This window comes from Alosa alosa, chromosome 4, assembly GCF_017589495.1.
Source record: "Alosa alosa isolate M-15738 ecotype Scorff River chromosome 4, AALO_Geno_1.1, whole genome shotgun sequence".
NCBI classification, from domain to species: domain Eukaryota; kingdom Metazoa; phylum Chordata; class Actinopteri; order Clupeiformes; family Clupeidae; genus Alosa; species Alosa alosa.
The window spans coordinates 13,878,173-13,890,478 of record NC_063192.1 but is presented as its reverse complement, the minus strand read 5'-3'; the positions used below and the strand labels follow the sequence as shown (position 1 = coordinate 13,890,478).

General features: G+C 40.7%; 1 protein-coding gene across 5 annotated transcripts; it reads left to right on the top strand.

Moving 5' to 3' along the window:
* Positions 1-5,638: 5,638 nt before the first annotated feature.
* On the top strand, positions 5,639-11,299 carry si:ch211-150o23.3. 5 transcript variants are annotated; one of them, XM_048241292.1, is made up of 9 exons: positions 5,640-6,367; positions 6,470-6,580; positions 6,714-6,749; positions 6,857-7,153; positions 7,257-7,553; positions 7,874-8,188; positions 8,732-8,884; positions 8,966-9,048; positions 9,255-11,299. In XM_048241292.1, the coding sequence occupies exons 1-8, from the start codon at positions 6,340-6,342 to the stop codon at positions 9,004-9,006; spliced, it is 1,278 nt and encodes a 425-aa protein (XP_048097249.1). In that variant the 5' UTR covers positions 5,640-6,339; the 3' UTR covers positions 9,007-9,048; positions 9,255-11,299. The 5 variants fall into 5 exon arrangements, 4 of the variants coding, with proteins under 4 accessions (XP_048097249.1, XP_048097247.1, XP_048097248.1 ...); XM_048241290.1 differs by having other exon boundaries at positions 5,641-6,580; XM_048241291.1 differs by having other exon boundaries at positions 5,642-6,580; positions 8,735-8,884.
* Positions 11,300-12,306: the final 1,007 nt, after the last annotated feature.

Below are 12,306 nucleotides of genomic sequence, written 5' to 3'. Positions count from 1 at the left end.
ATGTCATCCGTCCACCACATTCCATTTCTATGCAGTCTAAGGAACACACACAATGCAAACAAACCCTTTTGGATTATTCAACAAAATAAACATGCTCCTCATTCGAGACTGACTGCACTTATTTTGTCTGGTTTTTTTCACCTACCATATATCAACTGGAGCCCTGGAAATCGCATGGCGTCAGTGGCACTCAGAGCTAGGGACCACATACACATGAGTTAAGCAGGGTTCACATTGCACGCGCAAACGGCAGCGCTGCCTATGAAACACATTATTTTAACGGCTTGCGCGCACAAGAACTGGTCTGCCGCTGCGCCGAGCAAAGCGCAACGCAAGCGGCATTTTGTCGTCTTTGCCGCTCCTGTGCATGCCGCAGTCAAAATTCAACCATGTTGTAGGTCATCAAAGGCACTGTAAATCATAGGTCTAAGCCTGGCGGCAACCACAACAAAGATCTTTGGGACATTACCTCAATCAAGAGCAACCTAGCAGCGAGTGAAGCGCATGCTGTGTGCACTGTGAAGTCCCCTTTAGAGATTAGTTTCTTTCAGGAATAGCCACTATTTTCACTCATTACATCACGCCACTGGCTGAAGCTACATGTTTTCAGAACACTGCAAATAAAAAAACATACCTATTACAAGAGAAAAAGCAAGGAGGTTGTACTTAGTCATTGTAGTCTCTCAACAGGTACAGTAGCCTGAGAAATTGAATAAACAGAAATAGGCAATATAATGATGAACAGTTAAATAATAATAATAAGAAGAAGAAGGAGAAGAAGAAGAATAATAATAAAATTACTGCCTATGTTTACTATAAACAGGAATATACCTGATGAGTCCTTAGTCAGTGCTTTTGTCAGATGACTGAATTATACTTTCATTTTCATTCTTATTAAATGAACCCTCTAGCAACTACTGCCCATATGTTGCCATGGAGGAGGGACATAGTAGTTAGATGACACAGTAAATTACACTAGTGCTGCTCCAACTGGCCTGGCAGCATTTACTGGGAATTTCTTCTACAGTTATAGCCTGCAAAGGAGGAAAGGTTTAGTGACCTTGGGATAGAGGAGTGGTATATAAGAGACTGGATTGCTTTACATGTCTGATCCCGCTGGAAATTCAGGAATATTCCACTCAAGCATAAATAGCTTACCTTGTAGTGCAATAACCATGGTTAATTATTCAACATAAATAGATACGGTTTCTATTAAGAAAGGTGTGAACAACCAAAGGGCAATGCAGGCCAAAGGAAAGTGCAATCAAGCTGCCTGGCAGCAGGCTTTCCCTCTGGCCCTTTGTGTGAGTAGAGATGGCAAATCCAGACAGAGAAGCAATCAGCACTGACTGTAAATCAATATTTCAAAGCTGTTAATTATTCCAATCCGGCCACTCAATCCAGTTGACAGGATCTGGGATTGGCTCCTGAATTACCTTTAGCCTAAAAACTGATGCATGCGTAACAAGTTATTTTAGCCTGTACCGAGAGAGACAATTTACTCTTAAAACAGAGTGCGCCTTTCATATAGTGTGTGTTTATTTAAACTTTCTTAAAATACATTTGCAGTTCTAGGTGAAGGACATTTGAGCTCTTAGAAATGTAAGTATTATAACATCTGTCCATTCAAAGCATGTATTAATAGGGATGAAAATGTCCTGTAACAGGAAGGACATTTGTGTATACACCATCGCCCGGTCATGCCGTTTTGCACTCTACAACATACGGAAAATCAGGACTTACTTGACTCAAGATGCTACCCAACTTCTGGTTCAGGCAATAGTCATCTCACGACTCGACTACTGCAATGCCCTCCTGACAGGTCTCCCAGCCTGCGCAGTGAAACCACTTCAGATGATCCAGAACGGGCGGCGCCTGGTCTACAACCAACCCAAAGGGCACATGTTACCCGCTGCTCATCCAGCTACACTGGCTACCTATGGCGGCCGCATCAAATTCAAGTCTCTAACGCTTGCCTACAAAGTAGTCTCGGTTCTGCTCCCACCTACTTGAATGCCCTCATACAGACTTACACTACCTCCAGACCGCTGTGCTCCTCTGACGAACGACGTCTAGCTCTACCACCGGTACGCTCAAGCCAATCCAAACTTTTCTCATCTGTTGTTCCTCGTTGGTGGAACACACTGCCAGTTCCTACAAGGGCAGGGACATCCTTTTCCACTTTCAAAAAACTCCTGAAGACCCAGCTCTTTAGAGAACATCTACTCTCATAGCAACACTTACAACAAGTCTTACTGATCCTAGCACTCACCAGCCGTTTTAAACTGACAAGTAACTGTTAAAAACAGCACTCACCGACGCACTTATTAAGTGTGCTTGCAAAGCAGCACACTTATTGTTCTTCTTAAGTTTTATTATTATTTTTCCCGTCTCCCTAATTTTTTGTCAGCCCTAGCGCCTAGGCCCTTTGAGACAGAGACACCGTTCCAACTTTAAAACGTCCGGTCAGTACCGGTGTAAGTTGGTCGCGAAGATGACGTCAGGTGGGCGTGCCGTTCGTCCGCCATATTGGATTGAACAGAAAGCGAAACTAAATTTTCACAGGTCACAAATTTGGTCCGAACGCCACGAAACTTGACGTACATTATCCTTGGACCAAGCCACACAAATGTTAGCGGAAGGATTTTTGATTTTCGAAAGCGTTTGCCCGTCACAGCCAAACGAAATCGGCAGCGAAGCTCTGAAACAGGAAGTCGTCCATATCTCAGGAACACTGTCACATATCGATACCAAATTTTGTATATGAACTGGGGACTCCAGTGTGAGGGTGCATAGGCAAAAAAAAAAAAAAAGAAACATTCCTAAAGTTTCCATCATCTGACATACCACCCACAGGTATTTGGTAACTCACACCATTCACCTTCTATCACAATGCCTTCCATGTATGGGCAATGTCTCAGAGCAGACACAATGTCTCCAAACAACTTTGCCCAATCATGAAATCCTTGCTCTGCCATGGGATAGTATAGATTTACGAACTGAAATAGCAGGGAGAACAGTAGCTATATATAGCTTACATAATAGAGTTGTTTTCACATTGACGGTTTTCAAATTAAAATTTTCATTATTGTTACATATCATGATGAGAGAGTATTATTAAAAATGTTACAAGTATGCAAATGCATATTTTTACGGGCATTTAGGTTTTACTGTGTTGTTTTGTTGTAAAGACATGCAAGGCATTCTGGGCCGTAATGAACAGTGGTCGGCAGCACTCCATAGGCTACGTATTAATATGAATAGGTGTTTCTGTAAACCTAGGGATAATAAACAGCTATCTCTGTTACAAAAAAAGCTGGTAATCGCTCATTGAAGAGGGTACTATGATAAAAGATTGTTTTCCTAAAAGCATGGAGTTGACGAAAAGAATAAACAAGCAATGTCAATGTTAATGTTAAATAGCCTAGAACTATCTGAACGCTAGGTGGCAACGTTGTATTACATTTCACTAGTGTAGCCTACTTGAAATCTGATTGTGAGATTCACAAGTAAGGAAGGTGCAAATATTATGTAATTTATTATGGGAAATTATTGGAAATGTTATTTCTTGTTTATTCTAATTGCAAACCACACACATCCATTCGAATCACACGCACACATTTAATACTGAAAGACTATCATTTCGTTTATATGATGTTGCCTTAGCAACACAGCCTTCAGAGCAAAGATTCTAGAACAGGGCTTCAGAGAGACACGTTTTGAGTTTGTGGCCAAGAACCTAAAATATCGGTTTCCATGTGCTGGATGGTATGCGTCCTTTATGAAAGTAAGTGTTTTATACAGTTAACGTTACAGACATAATGAGTCATGTTGTAGTGGTCAACATAAATGTGCCCCTTCTGTTATTAGAATGCTAAGCGGAGAAGCATGCTAAGCAGAGATTTAGTATCACTAATTTCTTGTGTGGCTAGCTATAGGGAGGAGGAGATGTAGTGCTATGTTGCTAATTGGGATTTATGTTGTTTAGTGTAATGCCATGGTCATTTGATATGAGATACTTGCACTCGTAACTTCGTCACGTGTAACTTTAGGACTGCTATTTTTTTTTTACTAACAGTAATTCACGAAGCACTTTAGCCCTAAAAGTAGCACCTACGTCTGTGACAGCTTAAAAGAAGTGGCAAGGACTCCTAACGCGATGTTTTGAAATGCGTCTACTATTGTCTACAGGAGCTTCCAATCGCGAGGGAACTTGCATTGTAGGCATAACTAAGGAATGCAATAACACCACCAACAACCAAAACTAGCCTACTCATTGTCAACATGTACATGAAATGTAACGTTTCATGTGAATCAAATTAAAATGTTTTCTTTGCAAACGTAGGCATAGGCGTATGGTGACAGATTAATTTAATGCTGCTGTGTGTATCACGGTAAGCGTGAATGAAGTGGCCACTTCTTAATGGGACCCACTGTATGGAAGTGGGCTAAGTAAAATAGAGATGTTTTAAGATAAGGTTAATCAGAATTCTACGATATGCCCGCTTGACAACGGCAGAGATAGAACTGGCCTTTGGCCATAGCAACCATCCATTTAGAACGACTGGCCTTCATAGCAACCAAAGATCTGAGCTGTGTTGCAATGTGAGGCAAAGTATAGAAAGGTGATGAAACATACAGAGACAGGTCAAGAAATATAGTGCAATGTAGACAGTAGTATACAGTTGATTTACAGGCGGTGGTTTAGAGTAATATGAAGTATTCCTTTATTCTGAGATAGGCTACATCAATAGGCTCTCAAAACAACCCCAGGCTCACAAAACAATCCCAAACAGACATAAGGTCTTTATAGAGCAAATCTATATAGATTATTTGTGAAATAAACCAGTAAAACATAATTTGTGGGATGGAATATATAACATTCACACTCATAGCTCAATTTTTTTTTTAAATAAATCAGTGAAAAAGTATCCTGACAAACAAGCAGCTTTTTAATGCCTTGGTCATATTTCATAATTTCTGTTGTACTGTAGGTTACCTGATAGCCCAGTTTGAGAGGCGCAAGACACATCATTTCACTGCTGTCATTTCAATCACTGCTGTCATTTTATTTTATTGATTTGATCTCAGTCATAGAAGCTAAATTCGAAGGCAGGCCAAAGGTAAAATCCAACAAATCGCATTCAACCCGCAAGCCAATAGTTGAATAGCCCTCTCCTAGAGCTTTTGAGATATTGTCACTGCTCCAACATTGAAAGGCACTGTTACAATGCCTGGATCAAGCCAGGTTCAGCATAGCGTATGCCACTGTCTGCTCACATGGCTGACCGGACCAGGGCAAGCACACTTTCGCAGTTCCCGCCAGAAATGCAGTCTAGTTCTTACTTTACTCTAATGTTTTTTTTAAACTGTCCTAAAATTGTGAGAATTGTTCTAAAACTTACTGTTTACTATGTTGTTAGTCGCTTTGGTTAAAAAGCGTCAGCCAAATGTAATGTAATGTAATGTAATGTAATGTGCATATGTGTCCTTTGTGAGATTAATGAAAATTAGACATTTTTTTAATGCAAGGTTACCACCCTCAAATGCCACCATTTGCTAAGAAGGACCCATAAACAATAAACATATAGGGGCATGACAAATCCAAGCTAGGCTACATCATATCTGTGCAGGTGCAGGACACCGGTGAAGATAGGAGCTGCGGAAGGAAGCTTGCTTGTGATTTACTTGGCTACAGTGTTAGGACAAGAAAAGAGGCATGTGAGAATGGTCTTTTCTCAACATGAAGGGTATGATGATCGGAGTAAGAATGGAAATTGGAGTAAGCCTACATTCTGGAATGCAACTAGGCCTACAACTCCAAACATTAAGCCTACTCGTCTACCCTGACTGCACAGCAACATGACTACACTAACTAGCAACTTACGCAGTCAATGGTAGTACTTAACACAAACACAGGGCCTTTTGCCTTTCTTTTAGGCTGCTATGCATTTCATCCTTGCGCCTACATGCTCGATTATGTTGTCCAGTAGATGGCGGTATGCGCTTTGCAGGCGTAACCCGCCAACAAAAATCGACGAAGAAGAAGTAGAAGACAAGACGCAAAGCATATTTTCTGTGGTTTGTACTGCATTTGTCATATGTTGTCATAGTTTGGGAAGCAACAATAAGCTGAAGCTCGTCACAAAACTGCTGATATAGTACGTTACCCTGTTCAGAAGGTTACGCCGAAGTGACTTTAACCTTGCTGATGACATTTCGAAATTTGACGCAGTATCCTCTGACATTTCCCGCAATTCCCTGTGACATTATGAATCTCAGCATCAGGACTGACCATGACGAGCAGTCGAACACAACTAATGTCACATGTGACTAAACATGGTTCTACGACGACCAAGTATCGAGAGTAAGCGACGCCGAGCAATCTTAGCTGTTGATGTACAAGTGTTTTTTGATTCTGTAAATGACAAACAATTGTTTGTCTTTCATCGGACAACTTGTGAACAAGTGAGGGATCACAGAGAGATCTGGAGTTCATTCATCACGTCATTTGGAGTCATGGAATCTGCAAAAATACCATCACCGATAGCGAGGATTGCCCTTGTTCTTTCAGCGCTAGGTCTGGAAATGCTTGTTTCTGATACAATACTGTTAGTGTAGCTATAGTAGGGTGATCAATTGAGATGTATTAGGTATAGTCTAGGTCAATGTATGATTTATGCGATGGTCTTACGTTATTTATTGTTCTGTAGGTTGCAGTATCGTATATGTGAACGTTGAAGCTTTAGGTGAGTTACAAATGGTACTAACGTTACAATTTATCACTATTAAGCGGATATTAGTTATTTTTTTCTTCATGTGAACATGTTCAGACTAGTGCTGTTTAATTTTTCAGACCTTGTCACAAAAGTAATCGGAGACGGTCATGAGTGTCGCGGCAGGGTGGAGATCAATCACGAAGGACAGTGGGTGACCGTTTGTAACCGTGGCTGGGACATGAGCGATACCCGGACAGTGTGCAGGGAAGTGGGGTGCTGGCTTGCCTCCCTGCCCAGCGGCTTCAAATTTAGCCCCAGCAGAGCCGTGTGGCTGAACCATGTCAGTTGCACAGGTGAAGTTCCCGACCTGACGCACTGCTTGCATTCCAACAGGAATTGTACCATCCTTGAAGAAGCCATGATGGACTGCTCAGGTAATAATAATATAAGTTTGTGGTCGAGCTAGAGCAGTGTAGTTTCTATGTAAATCACAGAACCTTTTAGAAATTGACATCAGACTTCATCTCTCTCAACCAGGGAAGCCTGTACTGTCCATTCTGTCCCCATTCACTGCCTTCCAAGTGGGTGAGGCCATACATTTCAGCTGCACGGCCCCAAGTGGGCCCAAGTTCCTCAACTTCCACCTGTACAAGAAGGGTGTCGAAACTCCTCTTGTGACGCAGAGGGCTGACAACGGACAGAGGAGAATGGAGCTGACCCTTACTGATGTGGAGGTCGGACACCAGGGCACGTATAGCTGTGTCAACAGTGATCGGAGGAGCTCGCACCCTCCCAAGCGCATGTACCACAGTAACTACATTGACATTGCAGTAGGTGTGTAGTATCCACTGTGTGTGAATCTGTCCTGCTCTGGCTGTTTAGTAATTCATGTTAAACATTATGCACCTAAGAGTAAGTGTCAGTTTTGTTTGTGCTGTGGATGCTATTTGTTTGATTAATATGGCAAAGGCACATTTTCCCATATGAATGGTTGAAGTTGGTTGAGTGCATGACGTACATGTTGTTTTCTATTTGATTTGTGCTTGACCTTATTTGAGCTCCATATACCATGTCTTTTCTTTCTTTCTTTCTCTCTCTCTTTCTTTCTTTCTTTCTTTCTTTCTTTCTTTCTCTCTCTCTCTCTCCACCACCAGTGGAGCTTAACCGGCCACAGATCTGGTACAACACGTCCATGGAAGTGCCCTCTGGGTGGGTGTTCAAGGGAGAGAGCTTCAGCATCACCTGCTCCACCAATCCCCTGTACCCAGGCGGCTCCTTTCAGCTGCGGCTGATCCGGCCCAACGGCACCGTGCGCCACTCTCTGCCGGCTCTCACATCCGCTGTGACCTTCAACTTCAGCAACGCGCAGACCCTGAACGAGGGCTACTACTGCTGCCAGTACAAAGTCCAGATGGGCAAGCGTATGTTGGCCTCCCGAGAGAGTCAGCCTCTCCCCATTTCTGTCAGAGGTGAGGTGAGGGTATCGCACTGTAAATGATAATGTGTGGTGTCGTAGTCTTGGCAGCCTGGCCATGTAAGGGACATAATTTGAGTCGAGATATTATGCCCAGGGGAATTTCGTCATGGATTTTCTGCAACCTTCTGCGATGCAGAAAGAAAACATAGTGCATAATCAATGAGCAGTTTGCATACCTGCATTTTATCTTCACTTTATCTGCACTTTATCTATGTTACAATGTAGACCATATTCTAACATCCCCCATTGATAAAATGGCAAATTTTATGTCAGGGGAGCCATACAGTATAGTAATTTGATGTGTACTTTTTACACTTTCACTGTTATTCTACATTAGGATGTAAGTAATTTTACTCTTATCCTATTGTCCTTGCACAATGTGTCACCTGCAGCATGCTGCTCCTATATACCTGTCATACCCATAGGGTTCCGACCCCTGCTATTGGTAATACTGCTGGTGTTGATAATAGCATTACATTCACTAATTACATGCACTTACTTTCCTACTGAACTGAAGTGTGTTTGTGTGTGCTAGCAGACACAGACCTGGCCATGAGTCCTGTGATGATCAGTTTGCTGGTATCAGGGTTGACCTTCGTTGTGGCCACCTTTATCATCCTGATTGTGTTCAGAATACTCTCCAAGAGGAAGAGAAAACTTACAGAATTAGAAAGAGAGAGCAGAACTTGTAAGTACGTGTGTGTGTGTGTGTGTGTGTGTGTGTGTGTGTGTGTGTACACTTAGCATTCACAAACCTTTTGTTCAACAGGTGTAGACAATACATACATCGCACTGACAACTATAAAATAGCAGGACAACGAAACAGAACGGAACCAAACAAAAACAGACAAGGTAAAGATTGCGTAACTATGTATTTTTTCCTGTACTTTATACTCTTTACTTTTTCTTTTAGTGCATGCACCTCACTGTGCATTCTGAAGTGTAAATTACACTGATCTGAAAGATGTTCTGAGGTGTTAGTTGTCTTTGGGAATAATGAATCATGGGGTCTGAAGTAAGAGGGGATTGTGGGACTTATGACTTTGTTCTCTTTGCAGAACTGAAGTGAGGAGTCGCACGAGAACCAGCCCACAGAAGACTATGGATGTATCTCAACTCATGACCCTTTCTCAGGAACAAGACGAAGAAGATGAGACAAGACAAAGACCAAAACTACAGAGAACTACATATTTTCCATGTGGAATCCATCCATCCATTCAATGCAGGTTTGACTCCTGGGAAGGTCAGCTTGTTTGCAGGTATTCAAATACATTTCTCAGATAGGTCTCGTTTGAATACCAGAACCCCCATTTGCCTTGAGCGAGTGTAGCACCAAAGTCCTGCTAAATGTGTTAGCTTTAAAAAGTTTGCTAACTCCATTTAATTGTGTAAGAAATGCTGCTAGGTTGTAGTTTTGAAATACAGTGCTTAATACAATACAATACAATACAATACAATACAAGCAGTGCAGTGCAGTGCAGTGCAGTGAATAAAATCAGACAGATTTGCACAGAAGTACAACAGTAAACTATGTTTTTCTTATCCCAGTATTGAGCATGTATGTCTAGTTATATTCAGCTCATCTTTTTGTCCTGAAAAATAGAATGTGTTTTGTCGCCGTGAAAAAAATGAAAGTCAATGCAGACATTGTAAAAAAGGAAATACCAGCGACAAAACCTGAACCTTGCAGTGAGGTTATAAGTGCAGGCACAGAGGTGTAAGATTTAATTATTCATTCTGTGAAATTCAGAATTCTTTGGTAATTAATTACAAAATCTTACGCATCTTAAATAGTTATGGTACAGAAATAACAATATTATTTCCAGTAAGCAGTTTGTTACACATATCTGTACTTGGCCATGTGGGAGCTATTTATTAAGAATTATAGACATCTTCTCGGAGAGATATTTTCCACAAGCTATTCTGTGCTTGTCGCCTAGCCATGCTGACGTCAACCATATACTGTAAGTCTACTGTTATGAAATGGTATTCCCAATATCACATGAAAGGGAAGCATTTACAGTACAAACTATCGAGATGAAAATGTGTGATGTGAAGGTGCAGGTGAAGCACATTTGCATAGTATTAAGACATATTTAGAGGTAGTGTAGTGGAGGCATTGTGTTGTGTATTCATTCATAGTGAGGAGTAGCAGGAATGGAATCTAAGTTTGTTAAGCACTTTGATCGAAGAGTTGCATTGTAGCTCATCCCCTATCCCCCCACACTACTCTACTGTATGTTTAGCTCCCAAAAGGACATACCTACATACAGTTCAGTGTACATGAAAGTTCTTTGCCACTTTATACCTGCAAAGATGCAGTTTGTATGGTTAGTGTACGGTGTGTGCTGAAATGGTCTTTGTTTATGGCTTGTGTGCTTTGATGTTTCTGTAATGGTTTTTCATTCAGTTGCATATTTTACTGCTCGTTAGAACTGGTTGGGGGTTGTACTGAATTGTAGAGAAACAAATTTTCATTTGGGCTTGACAATCCCTTGACTGTAAAACTGTGTTTCTTTTGTATCAGAGGTATATTCTTTTTTTTCTTGGTTTATTTTTGTGTCATTTTATATTTATATGCGTCAGCAGATACTTATTCATGTATTTAAGATGTGTTTATAGTCATTTATTTTTTAACAGTATGAAATGTTAACATTTCAGTTGCTAAACACAAACATACAAACACTATCCAATGGACCTTTCCAATCTGTTTAGGATATATACTTTCATGGGATAGAGGCACAGTATTTCCTTAACAGGATGTACAAACAGGTGAAATAACATGGTACTTGGATGATATTGTTAATAAGAAAAAGTTTATTTCAATGCCCAAGGGCCTGGCCATCAAATGGACATCCCAAGTGTAAACACTAGCCTCACACGATGGGATCAGAGGCATAACAATGCTGCTATTCAGCTCCCCTAAATGCTGGCGTGAAATGCATAATGTCCCAACAGTGTGCGAAATAGAGCTACCTGAGACCCTTAGCACTGGTAAAAAGTAGTGACCATCGATTGTACTAGAGGTCAATCACAAAGTGAGAACATCTCTTTTTGTTAAGATGTAACTATTTCTTTGATCATTAAAAGTCTTTATTTGAAATTTGTGATTGAATTCATATTCTGACAAATGGCATTAACACACATACGCATGAAACCGCCTGCCTTCCTGTATGAATGTGCAGTCAGTATGTTTAACAATTTAGGAACATTTCTACAATCAGAAGTTTAATATTAGATCCATATGTGAAACATAAATTACAACATAAACAAGAACAGTAAAGCAATTATGTATTTTATTTATTTATTTAGGAAAATGCTCTTGGATATTGTACAAAACTGGACAAATTTGAAACACACATTTAATTGGCTAGACAGAAAATGTGTTCTGAAATCTTTTACTTTATATTACTGTGCATCACATTAGTGGCAATATGTTTGTTTTATACAACATAGACTGTTCCTGTCCCATTCCCACTTACAAAATTAAAACAATGTCATTTGCATAGACAAAAAATATAAATACAAATGCCAGTCAGATATTTGATACATTCATACGGACATTCAACTCATCGGACAGGACAAGCCAATCATACACGGTCTTGTCTCTTTCAATGAGGATGCTCATCACATTTTGTAAGGTACTTAATTGTGTGAGTGGCTGATGATTTATCACAGTTATGCTATGCACTCTTAGACAAAAAGTAGAAAAGCTTAAAATAGATAGGGAAGATATCTGTTGACATGTCAGGGATTCTGACATGCATTTTAAGATATGAAAACAAGAGGTGTCAAGCAATTACAGACCCTTGTGAAACCAAATTATTGCATCCTGTTCAAGATGATCTTGTAGGAGAACAGATATAGTGATCCTCTACCTAAAAACAAGTGTCACGACAAAATATGATGTAAAAGCAACACAATTTTGGTCTGCTGGGGTGTCGCGGAGCTTGTCACATACATCAAAAATTTGAAACGACACATGAAAGCCTGCAGCTCTGTGATATCTGTCGGCAGCAATTCATTTTTATCCAGCAACACTTGTCGCCTGGGCTATAAATTGGCCTTAAGGGGTATCAGCTCCAGCCCTAGGGGCCAGATCCAGCTTGC